The 22,676-nt window shown below is 42.0% G+C and overlaps 1 protein-coding gene across 1 annotated transcript in view; it reads right to left on the reverse strand.

The window, feature by feature from the left end:
- Positions 1-741: 741 nt before the first annotated feature.
- syt7a (synaptotagmin VIIa) overlaps positions 742-22,676 on the reverse strand; it is a 36,276-nt gene continuing 14,341 nt past the window's right edge. Inside the window, exons 2-7 of the mRNA XM_037683550.1 lie at positions 15,085-15,187; positions 10,474-10,741; positions 7,070-7,239; positions 6,655-6,769; positions 2,539-2,738; positions 742-894 (exon numbers count right to left, since the gene is read on the reverse strand). Of these exons, the coding sequence (XP_037539478.1) occupies positions 790-894; positions 2,539-2,738; positions 6,655-6,769; positions 7,070-7,239; positions 10,474-10,741; positions 15,085-15,187 (961 nt within the window). The 3' untranslated portion in view covers positions 742-789. The remainder of the gene's footprint in view (positions 895-2,538; positions 2,739-6,654; positions 6,770-7,069; positions 7,240-10,473; positions 10,742-15,084; positions 15,188-22,676) is intronic.

A 22,676-nucleotide genomic window follows, 5' to 3' on the forward strand; every position in this document is an offset into this window, starting at 1 on the left:
GGAGTCGGGGGACATGGGGGAGGGGGGGAGCAAAGTAAGTCACTAATTTTGTGCCAGAGGAGGAGAGAAACAAGAAAAGAGCATAAAGAGGGAAAAAACAGGAAGGAGAGAAGAGACTATTTCATCCTGCGTTCAGCTAGTTTCATTACAAACCTGCTTTTCCATTAACTTCCAATAGAGCTGAACTGCTTTCAAGTAAAAACAAAGGAGGGACAGATGTGGAAGAGAGAGTATGACACATGAGACTATGAAAACAACATGGCATATCGAAAGAGAAAAAGAGGTAGGAAGCAGAAGACATTTAGGGGAAGTTTTGCTGATCCATATGTACAAAAAGACACACAACGTATTATATTATGCAGAAATCAAAGAGTGGGATTAAAATAGCTCGTTACTTAAGATTCTCTGTGATCCCATGGGACTGGCACCTTTAACAGGTCAGGCTCTGCCGTGAAGCTCAGAGCTAAGGGATCAACACCAGAACTGATTATCAGACCTCCGCAGGCAAAGTGCATCAGGACAGACAGACAGACAGAAACAAGGGACCAGTTGGCCAGAAATGGAGACACGACAGCACAAGACGGGAGAGAAGTGGTGGAGGAAACAGAAATTTCAAAAGCAAAGAGAGAAGAGTTTAAAGGTTTAAGAGAGCAGATGGCTAATTGTACCCGTGTTTCGCAGCCTGGCAGCAAGTCAGTCTTGTGCATAAGGATGGGAGCAGGAGGAGGGGAGAGAAAGGGGGAGGTTTGGGAGACGGGAAGTGGCCATGGAGGAAGCTGGGCGGTGCGATCAGGCCTTGAGAGCGTGCCACTGGGCGACGTTTGTGCGTGGCCGAGCGAGCATGTCTTTCCAGTGCTTTACTTCCGCCGGCCCGCTCTTCCACGATAGGTAGATCTGAGAGCAGAGAAGAAGAGACAAGGTGAGCGCTTCATGGAACAAAACTCCAAACCATTAAAGACACGAACAATGGTCGCAAGCGCCATTTCTCCGTTCTACTCTTGTAAATGTGCCGTCAAGGTAAATGTTGCTTCCTTCAGGATGAACGGAGTCAAGACTTGCATGCGGCGCTTGTGAGAGCATCCCTGCTGAAGAGCAGCAATGAGTTGGAAAGCAAGGAAATGAAGCAAGAATTAAAGGTGTTTTTTATGTTGACTAAATTAATGAAACAGCTACAGTGACTATAGCGTAGTAGCATCCTCTCCACAAGAAAAAGGAAACTTTTCGACAAGTTTTATACCGAGTCGTGCATAAATAAAACGCTGTCTGTTGAGGGAAACGTTAGTTGAACAAACATAATGGATGACAGAACGATGACGCTTGAGTCCGGAAGACTGGTTAAGGTTAAAGTGATGATTTTTCACTGCACAAACACCCAATCATACTTAGCCAATTAAAGGGCAGGCACATTTATGGGCAGCACCGTTTTGAACTCTTGACTTTTGGTCCATGTGTTTATGAACTATGCTTTGTCAGCACAACATCAGCAGACCACAAAAGGATGTTGACTGGAATATGTCTTGATGCTGTATTTACAGTGGACATCATCCATCCATTATCTTTTACCCGCTTCTTCCTTTTTGGGGTCATGAGGGCAACTGGTGTCAAAATCCAGCCATCACTGTGGGAGAGGTGGGATACACCCTGGACAGGTCTCCAGTCCATCACAGGGACATATAGAGACAAACAACCATTCACTCTCTCACTCACACCTAGAGACAATTTAGAGTTACCAGTCAGTCTAACATGCATGTTTTTGGTCTGTGGGAGGAAACAGGAGTACCCAGAGAAAACCCACGCATGCACAGAGAGAACATGCAAACTCTACCCAGAAAGACCCCCGGACTGGGATTTGAACCGGGGCGACCTTCTCGCTGAGAGACGGCAGCTCTACCAACTGCACCACCGTGCTGCCCAACTATGGGCATCAGTCAGTCTTAAATCCTATCTTTGAGCGAATCTGCAGCGAACACAGTCACCTAAAATGTACATGTTTCTAAATCACTGAGTAATGTCAGTTCTAAGATTATAGTATTTTGGTTTATAACAATATTTGACAACAAACATGTCAACAACACATGTTTCAGAATAAATGAGTGAGCACTACAGCGGTGCTGAGTCCCCTTGCTATTCCTGCTAATGACTAACATATACCCTCCTATAAACATTCACCCAAACGTCTACCATTTTCAATAAATAATCTAGTAGATTGTAAAATGAATGAACATTTAATTACATTTATGGGCTAAAAACAAAAAAAACTAAAAAAAAACAAAAAACTAAAAACAAGCAAACAAAAATAATTAACTTAAATCTACCAGTTGTCCTTATTTGTATTTCAGCCACTAAAGAAATGCAACTGGTCTTCTTGTAGTGTGGTCAAACTGCAATGTAGCATAAAAGTAAAATACTAAACAAAGTATAAATACCTTCAAATCATGTCAGAGTACAGCACTTGAGTGAATTTAATCACTTTACTGCAGTATAAGGAGCTGAAAGGGCTTTTTATGCATGCTGGTACTGAGAGCTGCATTAGGTTACCTTCCCGATAACATCGTTGCGGCTGAGCCTGTCCTTGTCCATGACGGTGATGATGATGGTAGTCTCCCTCAGCACATGAGCTGGGACATCGAAGGGGAAGGACTCGTTGAAAACGGGATTCAAGCAGCGCTTCATCACAACCGTCTTCTTCTTTTCTACACGCTTGTCCTTGTGCATGAGCCACACCTTCACGTAGGGATCTGCAAGGCGAATGCAAAGAGAGGATGTTTACATGAGAGCGACCACAGAGATGCCCATGGATAGCAATTTTTGGGGTCAGGTTTGCAATTACCCTTTCATTGTTAAAAGTTGGGAGAGGCGGTGGGAAGCAGAAACCTCATTTGAGCTCAAGGTCAACATATTCCCTGAGCTAGAAAACATACAGATGAGGAAGTATTTATGGAAATGGGGCCTGAGATTTGTGCTGGAAGTTCTGAAGCAAGAATTATATTTGGTAATACATTAGTGCCACAACTCCTAGGACTGCAAGAGACTTAAATTTTCCAAAAAGGTCAGTGTGGAGAACTTTCTGAAGGAAGAAAGGAATACTTTCAAAACTAGAAAACAGCAGTCTGCTGAAGTGCAATTTAACTTGGGAGGCTCCAGATCCTCATAGATGCATACGATAGAGGCCAGCAGAGAGAGACTTGATGAAATGTCACCTTGCTGCTGCAGCGCTGCACAGAGGACAGTTACTATCTGCTGCACAGACAGTAAATGTTTGTAAATGGAGATAAAGTCTTACACAGCCATAGGAAACAAGAGGTACCCCCGTGGATGAAGGATTTGAATAGTGAATGATTGTAGTTTTCAAGATGAGTGTCTTTCTGGACTCAGACTGAACATTTTTTGGTGGAAGATATTCAAGTGGGTAGGAGGTACTCTGTGGAGAAGAACAGAGGTAGTTTTGTTTCTAGTCTCAGGCAGCGCAGAGGGACGGATCCCGGTGAGCGGAGGGAACAATTTTATCACCAGGTGCAGTGGCGGAGCCAGGGGGTGGCCAATGGTGGCCTTGGCTATTAAGATTAACCTTCGGCCACCCAAGTCATTTGAAAAACTATATGTTTTAGTAATATAAAAACTAGAAAGCATACTTTTCTCAAATGATAAAGGTGGACGATTTACATATATATAGGGTGGTGGCCATCTTGGATTTTGAAGTGGCAACCCCTTTTTTGTAAGAAACATATCTTATGCCTAGATGCGGCCATACACCATAAAGGAAGGCCCATTGCTTATTTTTCCAAGTTATCCAGCTATTTACTATAGTTAAATTAGTTAGTTACTAGTTACATATATATGTCAGCAGTCATCTTGGATTTTGACCTGGCAACCCAGTCTTCAAAAAGAACCTTTCATAAGCCTAGATGCAACCACACAGTAAAATAGAAATTGGCACCTCACTGATTTTTCAAGTTATGTGTCCCTGTGATGGACTTGTGACCTGTCCAGGGTGTACCCCGCCCCTCGCACAGTGCTGGACTTGGGCACCGGCGACCCCCATGACCCAAAAAGGAAGAAGTGGGTAAAGATAATGAATGGATGGACGGGTGGATGGAGTGACGGACAGATGGATGGAAAGAGGGTATTTCCAACACCCCCTTTTCTCTCTGTGACCGGGGTCAATAAACGCCCACCCTCTTAGTTTTGAGGTATTATGTACATAATAAAAACAATCTAGTCTTTTTATCATATTCTACTATTGTAACCTTGAATGTTCAAAAACACACAACAGATTTCAAATAAAACTGAAAGCCAAGATGGAAACGCTCTGAGAAGTCGTCTTTTGAAGCTTTCACAGGCTTCAAGACAGAAAGTATCAAAGCACTTAATGAACTGATCAACAGCAAGTGTGAGCACCTCAAGGCAGGAGTTTTAGAAGTCTTACGCATACAGGTGTGTTTCAACATGATGCCAAGAAGGAAAGACAGCAGCAATGACCATAGAAAAGCAACTGTTGTCCATCAATCCGGGAAAAGTTAAACGATATATTCAAACTCTATGGAATCGATCTTTCTACAGAGAGAAAGATTATTCACAAGTGGAAAATATCTAGGACAGCTGCCAGAGTGGAAGAGTGGAACTCTCAGCAAGTTCACCCTAAGGTCAGACTGTGCAACGGTCTGAAAAATGGCTGGTTTCAAAGGGTTGACAGGAGAAAGGTTTAACTGCATCAAAAGAACATGACAGCACAATTTAGATTTGCAAATTTGCATTTGAATGAACCACAAGGCTTGTGGTATAATGTCCTTTAGACAAATTGGACCAAAGAAGGGATGTTTGATGAGACACAGCAGAGCGAGCATGACAGCTCATACACCTCACTCCTTCAGTCAAGCACAGACGTAGAAGGGTCGAAACTTGGACTTGTTTTGAGCTTGAGTTTTGCTTGTTTTTGGATTTAAACACCAATAATTTCTCTGTTTACCAGAGTCAGCTAAACATGAGGCCATCTGTCTGACAGCTAAAGCTTGGCCCAAACTGAGTCGTCCTACAGGACAACGATCACAAGCACAGCAGCAAATCTACAGCAGAACGGCTGAGAAAGAAACGAATAGGCGTGTTAGAGTTAAAGTCCAGACTTCAGGAAATGCTGTGGTTGGACTTTTGGCGAGCTCTGCAGAAACAAATGTCTGAAAACTTTATGAAATATGTTGTAAAGAGGAGCGGGCCAAAATTCATCCACAAGTGTGTGAGAGACCGATAACGTCATACAAAATAAAAAAACTTCCAACTTTTGCTGCCAAAGGTGGTTCTAGAAGCTACTGAAGCATAAAGTGGACTTTTCATTTTGGCTTTATTATTGTTTATTAGTTCATGACTTGATGGAAATGGTTTTGTTTGTGTTTAATATAACTCAGCTGCAATTTGAATAAATGTAGATCCTGATGAAAAACTAACTAATCATTTTTGTTTCAATTGTCCAGGATGGACTTTTTGGTTTCCCACGACTTTCTGTTGAGCTCTCAAAGTCACGACCAGGACGTATGACAGGCAAACACCGGCTTGAGGAAGAAAATAAAAAATAATGTCAAACTCATGATAAACAGTATCGAAATAGAGCGAGTGTATGAAATCAGATTTTTGGGGGTGACACTAGATTACAAATTGCATTGGAAGGTTCATATTGATAATGTAAAAATCAAAATGTCAAAAACTATTGCAATACCGAATAAAATAAAACATCTCCTGAATAAGAAATCACTTTACATGATATACTGTTGTTTCATACTTCCATACATGAATTATTGTGTTGGGATCTGGGGAAACTCGTATAAAAACAACACAACCGGTCTACGTATCCAAATTATAACGGTGTCTGATTATTTTCATCCAACTAATGACATATTTCTTACATTGCATATTTAAAAATGTTACGACTTAGTAGAACTCAGAGCAGAACTGATTATGTACAAAGCCTATAATAAACTCCTTCCAAGGTGTATACAAAAGTGGTTCAAAATTAAAGAGAAAAACTATGATTTACGAGAGAAGGATTTATTTAAAAAACCAAAGTTTAGGACAAATATTAAAAACAACTGGACTTCAGTTAGAGGGATTCTGATGTGGAATAGTTGTAAGGAGTTTCAACTGTGTTTTTCACTCTTTAATTAAAAAAAAAGTACAAAAATCATTTACTAAACAAATATAATAAGGTTTGCTTTTTTTGTATTTGTTCTTTTTTTATCTTTTTCCTTTTTATGTGTTTTTTTTTTAGTTTGTCTATCAGTTTAGCTGGAATTCCTTGATATGTTTTAGAAAACGATATAAAAAATATTCTGCTGCTTTGATTTTGATGTATAACAAAGTGAAGGTATAATAAACTTGTGCTTCTACTTACATTTTTTTCCGTGTACACTTTGTGTTTTTGTGTTCTTAATTTTTTTACGAGCCTGTTTGGTTCAGAATGTGCATGTACATTTAGGGACAGGAACGGATAAAGCCATTGCTTCTTCCTGCTCCCTTTTCGAACACTTTTGTTTTGCTTGCAGAATATTTTGGTGGAAATATTTACGTTTTTATTTGCTTATGGGTTTGGTGAAAATTTTTAACTTTTCGAAATGAAATAAAGAATTATTATTGTTAAAATACTGAACAAACAGAAAACGTCACTACCTGAAGTGCCCCCGATATCCATGGCTTTAAGGTGTCGAGCTTTGATGATGTTCACAGTGATGGTGTTGGCAGTGGGATTATAGCAGAGAGACACCAGCAGGTCTCCTCGTCTCCCCTATAACACACAAACACAAAGGACTGTGACTCATCAGATTTCATCAGGGGATATCTAACGCCACATTAATCACTGACTTGTGTAATGTTATATCACTGCCCTTTCTGCCTTAACTCCTTGTGCCAAATACAGATGGTCTGGTGACCAGGCTGGCTTGACTAAGATCGTTGCTCACCCAAAAAATCTTGTCAAACAAGCTGAGACTAAATGTGTCATGCTTGTTTTTTAAATAAATAACACAGGAATTAAAAGAGTGCATCGGTCACGATCCTGCCTAATGACCATTTCTTGGTCTCTTACACTGCCATCACTGCAGGGCTTGAGCTCCTTCCAGAAGGTCTTAAGCTGGCCCAGTTCCACCTTGTTTAGAGGGATCGACACCTCCCCAATGGGATCGTTTCTGCTGAAGCGATCGTAGTCCAGCACCTGGAGGTAGAGTGTGCGCTCCCTCACCTTCTCGTAAGGGAATCCTGAAATGGACACATAAACAGACGACACTGCAGGGGGGGCGGCTAGATAACAGACAGTACAGAGAGGGCAGTGTAAAAGTGCAACACGCTACCAGCAATGAATCTGGCAAAGGCCAAAGTGTGCGACAAAGCCTGTTAGATCTGTCTGTGCTCTTTCAAATGACCCCGGGGGATCATTATGCAGAGGTCCTGTCACACACACACTGCCATCTCATTCATCTCTTAGAGCTCAGGATATTCTGTCGCTCGAAAGACCGACAGTTTTTAACCATTTTGTCTATTTTATCCCCGTACAGTCGCCTAAATTATCACAAAAAGCCATTTATACAGGAATAAATAAAACTGTTTTTGACACGACCACAAAGCATCTGCAGTTTACAAGACTATTATTACTCAACATGAAAATAGTTTGTAGTTCTTAAGGATTTATCAATGAAAATGTTTTGATTTACGACATAATTGAATTTTCACACAAAGTGCACAATGCCCCTGTTTGGCAGAGAAACAGATTTTCTATTAACAACAAGACACACTCGTTGTTTGGGAGCTTGTGTCTGCAGAACTGAGCTTAAAAAGTCATTTACTAAAGATCTAGTTCTACGATTTCAACATATTCCTTGGTTTTCTAGAAGAGATTCAAAAAAGAAGATGAACATTAATTGTGTTTCAGTGTTTGTGAAACAGCTTCTTGGCTTCTTTGTTTTTAGGTTTGAGTTTTAGCGTAATACTGATCATGTCACAAAAATAAGAAAGCAGCTGTTTCCTAAAACTGCCTAGTTGTCATTAAAACCAGGGTTAAGAGTTGTGGCCATCTTAACTCTTAGAATCTCCCACCTGATGTTTCAAATAAAAACACGATTTTACACATTAAAATGATTTTAGGGGCAAAGTGTGAGACAAAAATCAAATAATTGTGACCAACAGATCTGTAGTGCCCAAAGTTGGAGTCAGAACTCCACGTTGCAAGACACCAGCTAAGGGTTTAGAGATGATTTCCTGAAACAACTAATGTCGATAACATTTTTTCCGTTAGTGTTACAAGAGATAAAATGTCGACTCACTGATGGAAAGTAGTGGTCGTCACATTACGTTCCTGTTTAATTGATAGAACATTATTAGTATCGTTTAACCAAAGATGATTAGGTCTTTTCTGCTGTTTTTTGTTGGGTCAGAGGCTGTAAAGGTTTAGGAACAACTGTTTTAAACAAGTTTATGCTTATTCATATACAGTGATGCTTGAAAGTTTGCGAACGCTTTATAATTTTCTATATTTATGTATAAATATGACCTAAAACATCATCAGATTTTCACACAAGTCCTAAAAGTAGATAAAGAGAACCCAGTTAAACAAATGAGACAAAAGTATTCTACTTGGTCATTTATTTATGTGCAGCAATAACTGACACTAAATGTTTCTGGTAACTGTTGATCAGTCTGCTCACTGACTTGGAGGAACTTTATCCCACTCCTCCATACAGAACAGCTTCATCTCTGGATGTTGGTGGTTTCCTCACATTAACTGCTGCTTCAGGTCTTTCCACAACATCTGGATTGGATTAAGGTCAGGATTTTGACTTGGTCATGCCAAAACATGAACTTTATTCTTCTTGGACCATTCTTTGGTGGAACCACTTGTGTTCTTATGGTCATCGTGTTGCTGCATGACCCACCTTCTCTTCAGATTCAGTTCATGGACAGATGTTCTGACATTTTCCTGTAGAATTCTGATATAATTCAGAATTCATCATTCCATCAAATGCAGCAGAACAGACCCAAACCATGATACCACCATGCTTCACAGATGGGATCAGGTTCTTATGCAGGAATGCTGTTGTCCTTTCTCTAAACATAACACTTCTCATTTAAACTAAAAAGTTCTATTTTGGTCTCATCCGTCCACGAAACATTCTCAGTCTTCTGGCTTGTCCACGTGATCTTTAACAAACTGTAGATGAGCAGCCATGTTCTTTATGGAGAGCAGTGTCTTCTCCTTGAACCTGCCATGAACCATTGTTGTTCAGAGTTCTCCTGATGGTGGACTCATGAACATCAACATTAATGTGAGAGAGACCTTCAGTTGTTAGAAGTTACTCTGGGGTCCTTTGTGACCTCGCCTTGCTCTTGGTGAGATCTTTGTTGGTCCACCACTCCTGGGGAGGGTAACAATGGTCTTGAATGTTCTCCATTTGTACACAATCTGTCTGACTGTGGTTTGGTGGAGTCCAAACTCTTTACAGATGTTTTGTAACTTTTTCCATTCCGAGTATCAACAACTCTTTTTCTGAGAATCTCCTTTGTTCCTCCATGATCCATTTCCACAAACACGTTGTGAAGAGCAGACGTACATAGATCCATGTTCTTTAAATTAAACAGGGTGCCCACTCACACCTGATCATCATCCATTGATTGAAAACACCTGACTCTAATTTCACCTTCAGATTAACTGCTAATCCTAGAGGTTCACATACTTTTACCACAAATATGTAATACTGGATCATTTTCCTCAATAAATAAATGACCAAGTTAAATATTCTTGTCTCATTTGTTTAACTGGGTTCTCTTTATCTACTTAGGACTTGTGTGAAAATCTGATGTTTTAGCTCATATACTGTATGTGCAGTTCACAAACTTTCAAGCACCACTGTAAATGCAATGATAATGTCATATTTCTAAGTGAACATAAAGTAAAGATTTACGACTTGCTCGTTAAAATCTGCTGAAACTTCATAATCCTGCAATTCTCAAAAGGCTCTGATGTTTCTGGTTTCCTTGGATGCATCACAAACAACAAGGATGAGTCCAGCTCCAGGCAGGAGGTGGAACACCTGGAGAGCTGGTGCAGGAAGAACAACCTTCACATCAATGCGGTCGTGGATTTCAGACGGAGCAAACACATTTCATGCTGCTGCGTTTGTACTCATCTACTCACAAAGACTCATGTTCGTGCTGCTGTTGTTCGGCGTGTTGTTTTGCACTATTAGTGTTTAGCGTATTTCTTAGTTTATATCTTAGATCCTTATTTACTGTTTCTTTTTACAATTTATACTTTTGCTGTTGTTGGGTGTAAATGGGACCTTGAGTACACAATTTCGTTCCACCTCGTGCACCATATGTGACGCGAGACAATAAAGAACCTTGAACCTTCGTTGCTAAATAATTTCATTCTTCTTCTGGAATAAAAAGACAAAATTTACAAGAATAAAAACAACTCTAATGGCTGGAAATGAGAGAGACCTTCAAAGAGGAAGGTTTCGTTCCAGTGGGGGTTGAGGTTCTTCCTCTTGATCTTGGTCTCCAGCTTGTGCTTTTTGTCAGGCAGCAGGTAGATCTTCACAAATGGGTCTGAGGTGCCAGAGAAGTCCTTGGCCGGGAGGTCCTGGCCCCTGAGAACTTTGACGGTGAGGGTCGTGTTCTGGAAGCTGTAGCCTATGCTGAACTGGATCCGGCCCAGCTTTTCACTGACGGGCCCTTCGCCGTCATCGTCCTCCGAACCTGGAGACAGCTGCAGGATTACAAAGGCAGACAAATGAGCATGAACACTCACACATCCAGCAGCACTCAAGGGAAAAGTTCAGTCCAAGGGCAGACACTTTCGGTATGGCAAGCACACGCGCACAGACCTCGGTGGAGAGTAGCAGTAAACGAGATTTCTTAGCCGTATGTCTCACGGCAGCGGCTCAGAGACAGAGATTGGTCTGACATAAAGAAGACTGAGAGTTTAATTTCCTTACTAATGTTCTTAAGAGACAGGAGGTGCTCAGATTGAAGATATGGAGCTTTAGACCACCCGTTCTCTCTCACACAGGCACACTGACTGCTTTATCATTGCTGTGCACTAAAAGGCTGGTATCTGATAAAAGCAGCAGACAGGGGGGGAAAGGAAGAGCAGGAGACAAACAGAAAACGGAGGAGAGTATTGCACGAGAAGGCTGGAGAGAGCAGCCAGAAAGACACAGCTCAAGGTTGGCTTGTTGAACTTGAAACTGTCTTCAGTCACTTTTCCCCTCGTAGCTTCACCTTCCATCCCTGATCTTTGTTGTTATTTATTTATTTTACCTCCAAATCTATGAAAAGCATGATTTAGAGGAAGGACATTAGGATCTTGAGTGGATACAGCCAAGCAGCATTTCATTAAGCCGCTTTACGCGAGAGCCACTTTGACATTTGGAGGAAAAAAGACTAATCTGAGTAGCAGTTTGCACGCAAACACTGACTCTGATCGTAAGCTGATTTTTCTTATTTGTATTTCTTGTGGGGGCTCCAAGTCAGAGCTGAGAGACAAACACTCACTCAGCATTTATCAATATGGGTTTTAGAACAGGAGGAGCAAGTGGGGAACATTTCAACTCTAATTTGTCAAACAGTGTGAGTCATCTTGGAGGGCTTGTCTTGCTTGATTGCCACTGTGGGAACTGCCAGTTTCCCCCCAATCAAAGCTCCCTCATTACCATCTCCAGCTTTAGATCAACCTTTCATTTGTGCCTAGAACTGGGGTCTGCAACCTGCGGCTCTGCAGCCACATGCGGCTCTTTAGTCCCTCTGCAGCGGCTCTTTCAAGCTTTGATCAAAACTAACTTTAAACTGAATTTTATTGGTTCTTATCACAGCATAAAGGGCCAGTTTGAGCAGTTTTTCTGTCATTTTCTTTGCAAATATGTGAATACAAGAACTAATACAAGGAGTAAAACATACTTTCACTTTATGCTTTATTTCTTCAAAGTAGGATACTTAATTTATCTACAATAAAAAAAAATTCACATCAAACTGTATAGTTCGTTGTTTTAGTTTTTTTTAATGGGCAAGAACATATTTTTCTTTTTTACAAGAATCTTATCTTGTATTTTGTCTTAAAATGTAAAAATATCAACAAATGTTAAAATTATTAGATATTTTCAGCTTTTGAATGTCACTCCTACTGGCCTCCAACAAACTTAAAGTGGTCCGCGGGCCACCAGTTGAGAATCACAGTTGTATCAGGTTTTGTGGCTCCGGACATGTTTAATTTAGTGAATGAAGGGGCAGAAATGGCGCTTTTGAACGTAAAGGTCGCAGACTCCTGAACTAGAATGATTTTGCAGCACACATCCTACTGGTCACTTAAAACTACATCATAAAACAACAAGAATTCTCCCATTTTCAGATGAACGTAATCAACATCTGATAAAAGCTGATTTTACAAGACTGTGCCGTCTAGTCATCCTGTAGCTCAGCAAGCAAGTGTTGGTTTGCTTAATTTATGCAGAAATTCAGAACCCACTGTATGTGGCGACATGAGCCAATGACGGAGAGGAAGCAACACCATCTCTGTCTCTGTTACGCTGCATCTTTTTATTATCTTTGGGTTCAATTAGTTTAACATTCTAGAGTAAATTGCAAATGAGCAATAAATAAAGACAACTTAATGGATATACAGTTCTTTTAAAAAAAGTTGCATATTCTTTATATAGAGTAGTCCCTCTGTACTTCGTGGCTCAACTTTTGCAGACTCGCTGTTTCGTGGGTTTTCAACGTAAGATTGTAAGCCAGAAAAAAGATGGATGTACAGAGATGCGCGCACAAACATACAACTCTCGCGAGCACGAGTCATTACAGGCCATGGGGGCGAGCAATAGAGTTGCATTCAGGCCCAAAACTCTGATCTGACCCGGCCCCATCCCGTAGCCATCATTTCCGAACCCCACCCGACCCGACAAATTAACAGTAATTACAGGTCCAAACCCGAACCCCCCCCCCCCCCCCCCAGACATTTTTAATTACCGTAAGCTTTGACTGCTTATATAGTTATTAACGGTCGGCGGACGCGAGCGGCTGATTAAAAGAAGATCAGAGCTGAGGGGGTGTTTGACCTTTCATGGCCGTAAAAGAGCATTAAATCCCTGCTTCCACCTGCATTCTGCATTATTCAGACATGGACCCTGCTCTGACATGTCTGCTTTGGGATCTCACCTGTTTGGGTCAATGGCCGCACGCATCTGCTGAGTGCAGCAGTTGAACGTCCATTTGGACGACTGATTGCTTCCTGGCAGTAGCCTACCGGTAGGCACATCTGAAGCTTAACTGAACTTTATTTTAAATCTTTCAAGGCCGGTCAGCTCGTGGTGAAATGGCTGCGTGCAGCAGGTAATTGTATGGCAAGCCATGTTGCCATATATTTGGATTGCGGCTGATCCGCTGACACAATCAAAAGCCTGACACTGACCCGGCCTGCCCATCCAGCACATTATCATGGTCCGGCCTGGCCCAAATTCGGGTCTGGCCGAGCCGGGCTTCAGGCCCAGGTTAGAAATGACAGCTCTAGCGGCGCACAACCTGTTGTGTGTCTCTGCTCTGCTGTGACAAGACAGCCTAAAAAAAAATAAAGGTGGGGATGGGTCTGTCTTTCCCCATCGTTACTGTTCAGTCTGTGCGAACTGATACCTGAGTGAGCTGCACAAGCGGCATGGATTATTTATTTTAAATAATCAAGCGCGACCTGAACCGAGCCTTTAGTCCAGCCCCTCGGCGATCATTGAGCAGGCCAACTGGGGAATGTCCCGGTGCTCCTGATGGCCAGTCCACCACTGAACCAGAGCATTGTGCTCTGTATCCCGGACGCTGATTGGCTCAGTAACCGTAGCATCATTCTGTCTGCTCTCTTTCACTGTGCTCTTTTAGAGCGTTTACTGGGAAGGGTTTATAAAGCCTTAATATATATAAATACTAACATAAATATAACGTCCCTACTTCACAGACTTTCACCTATTGCAGGGGTGTCTTGAACGTAACCCCTGCGATGAGTGAGGGACAAATACTGTATTGTTTCCCAAGGAGCCAGACTGTCTTCTAAACTGATCTTGATACTTAATGTTTTAATACATTTTCAGCCCAGTACTGAACACCAAATAAATTAAAATAAACGTTAAAGTTCAGCCTAAATAATCCAGGTATTAAATCCAACAATGTTCACTCGTCATCTGGATGGTTTTCTTGTTTTCTGAGATGTTTCATCCTTCATCCAAAGGAATTCCTCAATCCGAGAAGCCACCAAGCAAAACCGTTTCCCACTAACATCATACTCTGTAGTGGGAAAAAAAACAGTTTGTTGGTGCTAAGATGGCCTCTGTGGCCCGTCCTTTCCCTTGTTAACTCTTCTGAGACAGGTTTTTTCCACTATGGAGTATAATATTAGTGGGAATCAGTTTTTCTTGGTGGCTTCTTAGATTGAAGAAGTTCTTTAGATGAAGGATGAAACAGCTCAGCAAAAAAGACACCGTCCAGATGACCCGACTGAACATTGTTGGATAATAAACGTTGTAGTTTTTGGTTTGTGGTTTGGTGGAGAAAACAGTTTACTTGAGACTCTTCAGACTGATGAAGTCCTCCGGATAGAGGGCAAAATGTCTTTCCACAAAAAAGAAACTGTCTGGATGACCTGACTGACCATTATTGGATTTTGTACCTGGATGATTGAGCATGAACTTTGATGTCTTGAACCACTTTGCCTGGGAGGAGTCGGCGGGGGACAGGACAGCCCCCAGAAACCATCTTATCACCAGTAAACTGGTTGGTCCACTAAATGAGTGTACTGCTTGGTGGGGACAACAGTTTACTTGGGACTCCTCAGACTGATGAAGCCCTCTGGATAGAGGGCGAAACATCTTTCCATAAAAAAGAAACTGTCCAGAAGACCTGACTGACCATTATTGGATGGATGGTTGAGCATGAACTTTGATGTTGTGGTTTTTAGACTTTATGCAGTCTTCATACTCTGGATGGCATTGACTTGGTCTTAAGTACTAATTTACAAACTCCTGGTGCTGTTTTTGAGCTGGACAAGTTAAATCCTGGTAGAACGGGGTGTCTTACCATCACCATGTCTCCAGTCAGAGAGTTAGCCAGGTCGGTTACAGAGGAGTGGCCATCGGCATCGGGGGGATGGCCCTTTGGGCTGTTAGCTGGCTTGTTGCCCCTGAAAGCACAAACTCAGGTTGACAAAAGAAGAAAAACTTGCCAGAACATGTGCTGAGAGCCTCACTCATCTACAGAAAGAGAGAATGTCTGAGCGCACAGGGAGTCCAACCTGCACCTGTTTAACAGCTGAAAACAGCCTGTCTTAAACAATCCAATCTGTCCAAGTTTACTTTGGATAGAAGTCACTTCAAAGGGAAGTTCTGCAGATATTGTTACCGGAGCCAAATAAAATCTGCCAAAAAGCTCCACAGATTAATGGTGGGCGCTAGACCTGAGGACAGTTGATGTAGAGAGACGTGACGGCTGAAAGTTGGAGCCTGGAACGGCTGAAGATGTGTCCAGTTTGGCTAAACATCTTAAAATAAACACATTTTTAGACAGAACGCAAAACAGAGCCACTAAAATTAGAAAGTGACGTTTAATCCCCAATCCTTGGGGAGTTTACGGTCAACATTTATTCCCTCTGAAGATGAGACACACATGTACAATGACATATATACAGAAACATGACGTTACTAACACACATGTATAGCCACATGAAGAAGGCAAGACGAGTTTCAATTTCTCTCAGCTGCATCGACAATACAAAACGATTTTTGGAAAAGAGAAGGAGAGAGCGGAGATCTCCGAGGGCGCAGCTGGCACGAAGATACAAACGTTAGTAGGTGTTAAGTTTAACTTCTGTACATTGAGATGGCATAAACACTCTTAGAGAAAACCTCCTATGTTCATACATCATGTAAACAAGAATCACAAAGTGTACAACAAAAAAAGAAAAGCAGAAAATAAGACGGAATATCAAAAGTGAACAACCACTGTGAGATTAAAGAAAGCATGAGAGAGGATAGAATAGAGGAGTCTTTGTCAATGTGATGCGTAGGACGCACAGCGATCTATAAAGATGACCGGTCAAAGCACACGGACACCGAAACACCATTAGGCAGAACACAAACAAGAAAAACAAGAACAGAAAGGCTGAGAAAGAGAACAAACGAGCAGACAGAGAGGATTCTCAAGTTGCACACACATACTTGACAGAAATCATAAGGACTGTGAGAAACACACAAGCAAGATGATGTTTTTTATTTATTTGTTTTGGAAGAGATAGCAAGTATTAACAGCATGGGCAGTATGAAAACCAAAAGAGCTTGTTACAAACACCAGCACATTTGGAGAAAGAGAGAGAAGAAACAGAGCTGCAAGAAAACGATAGGGAATGAAAGAAGGAAGAAAAGCCTGCAAACACAAGAGAGGCTTAGTTTGGTCAGTCTGATAATAATCAAAGAATAAAAGACAAAAAAAATAAAGAGATACGCACAAAAGTTAACAGGAGACAAAGGAGCAAACATGCTATAGGAGAAAAAGAGCACAAAGAAAACAAAGAAAGTAAAAAAGACAATAAATACAGTTGATCATCAGGATAAAGAGAACAAGAACCGTCCTTTTTTAAGAGGAGAGCTCAAAACAAGTGATAAATGAGAGAGAGTGAAAGAGAAAAAAGGGATCTACCGTACAAAATATCATGTAAACACCAAAAGGGACAAATAATAAGAACATAGGAAGAGCACATTTAGAGTGTTACAAAAGAGGGCTTTGTTTTGTTCTTTTCAGAAATTAAGTGACTACAGAGAATAAAGTTGTTTTTGAATCTAGTCTGATTTTGCAACCATTTAGCAACACTCTAAAAGTGTGGATTGGGAACACAAGCCCAAAGCGCAAACTGGCATTGGCTACATGTGCATACATTATGTATGCAAGTAGTTGTCACTCAGCGAGTGAGGGCAATGCCTTGGACGGGCGATAAACAAGGAGCCCATATAAAAGTCTGTCTGTCTGGCCAGCATTCTCTGTCGAGCTTTCACTGAGAGAATGGTTTGTTGTTTTTAGGAGCGCAAAGTACTGTCAATTTGGACGAGATGCTGAACGCAGTAACGTATGCATTTCTTTTGCAAAGAAGACAACGACAAAACTAGAGGAAAATATACTGACAAATAGACAGACAGAAAAAGCAAGCGCACGAGACGAGCAGACAATCACTTCAGCCAATAGAAAGCGTGCGAGGCGGGAGGGGAGGGAGAGGTGACGTTAACCATTCATGAAGCGAGGGGGGATGTATTTCTTCCAGCTGGTGTTAGTTATATTAGTTGCCAGGGGATGTAATTGCATTTAGACGAGTCCTGTTGTTTGTCTTGAGCAGTCCCTAAACTGCAGGTGGCGAGTTTGAGGGGGGGGGGGGGGGGGGCGAAGAGAAGAAGGTGGACTCCCCAGCATAGAGATTTGAAAGGGTTGAGGTACAGCAGTGCACCTCCCTCCTCAAACCACGTTCTGAAGCATCGATGGGAGAGTGAACATCTTTTATTATTTATTCTCCCTCATGCTTCGCTCAGGGCTTCAGTGCGTTCTCAGGTAGGAGCTGCTGCAGCGGGGGAGGGGGGGGGCTTCTCTACAAAAGGTGGTCCCCTCTGTTCTCTTCCTCCAAGCTGTTGCAGCACTGATGGAGGACAGACGTTTCCCTCCCCACTACACTATATAGTGAAATTAAAGCGAGGACTGGTTCCATTTTACGCCATTTCTCAAAAAGCAGTATTGTTTGTGACAGATTGTTGGAGCTACAACTGATTTATTTTGGTGCCAATGTTGTTGTTTTGTCCTCTCCGGCCCCTCGGGGAGCTGATGTGAGTCTGTGAAGCCTGCAGTGGTCTACAGTGTCCAGTGGGAGGCAGAGTGGGCTCAGATCAGGTTCTCCCACAGCTAGGATGCAGGAAAGTGGGCTGTTGGCATAGCAACGACTCTTGAAACACAGACCGTACATATGGGAGGTTTGGGGCGTGTGTGACAAGAGGCTGTTGGAAGTGGGCGCGACGGGGAAAGGGTGTGTGCGGGGGGGGGGGGGGGGGGGGCAAAAAACAGGCAAAAACACACGCAGAACACAGAAGATAAGGTTGAGGATATATGACAGGTACGGGTGAGAGCCTCGCAGACACACACATTCACGAGAACGGACATATGGAGGCAGGCAGGGCCTTTTTAGGTTTCACCGTCCTGTAATACTATCCTGTTTGGTTACCTGACCGAGGGCCAGCAGCTCGAAGAGAGCCGGGCAAGGAGGAGGAGGGGGGAAGGACACTCCACTTCTAGGCTGGAGAGAGACGCGAGAAAGAGAGCCCATCCCACCTCCCCGCATCTTTAATTTTTCTTCAAGCATTCAGACTTCCCGCCCTTCTGCAAACATGTCACACTCAAACAAACATGCTAAGACCATGGAGGGATGCGTGTCATCATGTGCACTCAGTTTCAGAGCCGCCTACTGAGATCTACGCTTGTTTAGGAGTGCAAGATCATAAAAACACTGCACGCTGTTACATAACTCTTCATCCACACTAAAACACTTTTTAAAGTTCCTGCTGCTTCGCTTCTTCAAGCACAAGTTCAGATCTTTTGAAGTGGAGTTCTGTGGAAAGGTTATGAATAATTAATATGTTACCTGTTGCAGATAGCTCTTAAGCCCCCAGTATACTGCCGCGCACATCCATACGCAGAGGTACGTGCGTACCCCCCAGCGTACCCTCCGTGCAAAGCTCACATTTTTATGACCGCATACGCGTACGCGGTGTCGCACAATAAACTGCCCAGCGACGGACTGTTTTGTATGCAACACCAATGTATTAAATTCCCCTTCTTCATCTCTGATCTGGCCTTTTCTTTTGTTTTTTTGCCAAGAGGCAGTGATCTCTTCATCCTCCGTTGATGCCATGACTGAAATGGTGAGAAATGAAGGCATTTGTCACGAGCGAATTAAACTCAGGTTCAGCGTGGCTGCGGGAGGGTCTGGAGATTTCCTGGTGGGCTGGTCTGATGTGTGGGCTGCAGAGCCAGCGCTCTGTTTTTTTTAAATTTTTTAGATCTTTTTATTAACAACATATAAACACAGAACACCGCTGCGGCAGAGGCTGCCAGCGCTCGCTTTTTTTTTCTTTTTTCCGACCTGTCAATCAATCCAGTAGGCGTGTCAGCAAATGACCAATCAGCGACCTCAAATTGTCCCGAAGGTAAACGCCCCTTGTCTGTGAAGCTGCTCTGCAGCTGCTCGGGGTGTACGCTCGAGTATCATGTCTGAACCCTCTGCGTACAGTACACGCGTACGTCCGTTCACGCGTATGTACGCGTGAACGGACGTACGCGGCAGTATACTGGAGCCTTTAGAAGCACCTCAGTTTGGAAAAATAGTCTATTTTAATCATAAACTAATTTTCAGTTAGTCATTTTGAAGCGTTTTTTTTTTTTTTTTAAGCTAACGGCAAGCTAATGCTAACATCCGCACCTCATTATTGTGATTGTCAGACTACAACTACAACTATCTGGACGTCTTTAAAGTATCTGGTCCTCTCCACTGCTTGCATTGTGGGGCTTTAGAAAATATTTGGAAATGTGTAATGAAGCTGAATACTTGGTAGGTAAAATGCAAACAAACTGGGCTGTGCTCACCCCCTATTTATTCCACTATATAGTGGTCATAGTGCATGAGGGAGAAAACAAGTGAACATTTCAAGCATGGCAGTCAAGTTGAACTCTAACTGTTCTGACAAGCTAACAGTTACCGTATTTATCGAACTATAAGGCGCACCGGATTATAAGGTGCATTAAGCAAAAAAACAGTCAGATAAGTCAAACTTTATTCAACTCATTCACAATAACCACATAAAATCAGTTCGAGGTCAGTAAGCACAACCAGATTTAATACATAAGGCTCACCTGATTATAAGGCTCATTGTCGAGTTTTGAGAAAATTAAAGGATTTTAAGTGTTTATAGTCCGAACAATATGGTAATCTGAGAGAAGACCGTTGTGTATAATAATAATAATAATAATAATGTCATCACAATGTCAGCACTGTATGTTTCCATACAATGGCAAAATTAGTCTCTGCATTTAACCCATCCACCACCAGGTGGTGCAGTGGGCAGCTATTGAAAGCTGCCCGGGGGGCATTTTGGGGATGAGGTGTGCTGCCCAAAGACGCCAGGTGATGTGCAGTGACTGGGGATCGAACCTGGGACTTTTGGGTCCCAAGCCGGCTGCCCTGCCTCTACACCATCTCGGCCCCCATATCCACCACCAGGTGGTGCAGTGGGCAGCTATTGAAAGCGCCGGGGGGCATTTTGGGGATGAGGTGTGCTGCCCATAGACGCCACGTGATGTGCAGTTTTAAACTACTCCAGTCTGTAATATTTCATGGCTGTTCATGTGAATGCTAGCTTATACACCTTTACATCACCATCATTTTTGCATGTTATGGTTATTTACATAAAATTATGTGGTTAATTGCAAAAAATAAATATAAGGCAGAAGTTACAAGCTGCAGCACCTCTGGTGCGACCTGGGACACCTGCGTATTTTTACCAGAATAACTGTGTATTACAAAACTAATAGCTATGAAAATGTATTTTTTTTAAATAGAGCATGAAAATGTTTAATAAGGACGGGCTAATATAAGTGTATACTTCTTCCCAATCTTTTGAGCGTATTGTAAGTGAATACCTGCTTCTGTTATTTCTGTCGTTACCTTCAATATTTGAAGAAGAAAAAAAAAGAAGGAAGAAGAACAAGAAGGAGGAGGAGGAAAAAGAGGAAAACGAAGAAGAAGAAGAAAGAACAAGAAGAGGAAGAAGAACAAGAACAAGAAATTGACTTTAGTCTCAACCCTGCTCAGACTAACCATTACCTCGTTGGTCCAATCAGACTAAAACTTAATTTCTCCAAATTGAGGTAATTCAAAAAGTTATCTACAACAGGTAAGATACTACAAGTTGGCAACGTTTCCACTGAACTCCACTTGAAAAATAGCTGTCCCTTAAGCTCCAGCCAACAATTTTGTTGCAACATATAATTACATCCTGCTTGTTGGAACTGTAAATTAGTCTAAATTTGCATCAATGACCGAGATTAATTTTAACAGTAAGCAACAAATACCAGATCCAGCTCTCTGTGCTGCGTGTGCTTCTTAAACTGAAACTCAAATGGAAAACAAAACCGCAGGACAGACACTTTTATTGTTCATCTTTTTCAGGCACTCGTTTGTCTTTTTACCACACTGCTTGTTTTAAATGTGCTGAAGATAAACTGCAATGAAGACTATTGTGGAGTCAAAAGATGGGTTTAGCACCTTGCTTATCCTTAACAGTTCATCATTTTGCCTCCCTTTATGTGCCCCAATCCTCATCGCTATTTAGTTTTCATACCTAAAAGCTCAACCGCAACAACTAACTCATCATTCCAGGCGACACAAAGTCATGAAAACCTTTTTAAAGGTCCATTAAAACTCCAACTCCACCAAATGGAGTCTGCCGAGTGTTTTTGAGTCCTGATTTATTTCAGAGATTGCCTCTGGAGGTGGAAGCTGCTGCATATGTGCCACCTGCTCTGAGGCAGGGCACAGGAGTCCTAGGTTAATGCTCCTAATAGCTCATCTCCCAGTCCGCCATCCATCTATCTGGATATACGAGATGAGAATGTGTACCAGCATGTACCTGCTGGCTAGAGTGCTGCCGTTAGCTCTAATGCATGTGAAGAGTACGACGAGTACTCTCCCTCAGTAGTCTCATTGAAGGAAGATGGACTTGTTCTCTGATGTTTCTCTCGTTCTACACATCTAGAGGTCATACATCTATAAGTCATCTATGCTTGGATGTAGGAAACTCCCCCACCCTGTCCTCTTCGTGACTGTTTTCTCTGATTCAGTCGACTCTTCCTGCATCTCAGCGTTCCTCCTGTGATGTGCGCATGAGCATGGTGGCCACAGGGAGCCACAGCTACGGGGACGTCTTTATCGGAGTCCCCGAGGACTGTGTTGATTAGTCAGGCCTGAAAAGCTTTTGTCGCAGGAGGAGAGCTGTGTCTGACGAGCAGAATCAATTTGTGTGTTTATGAAAAAAAACGGATAAAATTTAGTTCATCATAAAACACAATACGAGTACATTTTTGAATTGTATCTATATATGTGACCTGATTAAATGTTTTGTTTTGATGCATTGAAGGTCAGGTGTTCTAGAGGCAACAAACAAAAATTGAAAATTAAAAAAAAGAAAGAAAAACAAAACTAAGCGACAGAAATAAAAAGAGAAAACCAAAATAAATGTCAAAAAAGCACATGGAGTTTACTGACTATAAGAAAAAAAGGGAACGCTTCACAAAATAATACAGTAAAACAAGCAATGTTTTGTAAAATAAAAACTTTCACAAACAAATCATAAATTAATAAATAAACAAATGAACAAACGAACGAATGACTAAACGTCTGGTGATTTTTGAAACGATATTCTGTCAAATAGTTATTGTTAGTTTCTAAAGAGCTGTGACATCAGCCTCAGGGCACAGAGAGTGGAGAAACAAGTTTGGTCAGTCCAGGCTAATGGCTATGCTAAAAGCTAGGCTAATGGCTATGCTAAAAGCTAGGCTAATGGCTATGCTAAAAGCTAGGCTAATGGCTA

The sequence above is a fragment of the Nematolebias whitei genome, chromosome 10, assembly GCF_014905685.2.
Source record: "Nematolebias whitei isolate Nwh7 chromosome 10, NemWhi1, whole genome shotgun sequence".
In the NCBI taxonomy this organism is placed as follows: Eukaryota; Metazoa; Chordata; class Actinopteri; order Cyprinodontiformes; family Rivulidae; genus Nematolebias; species Nematolebias whitei.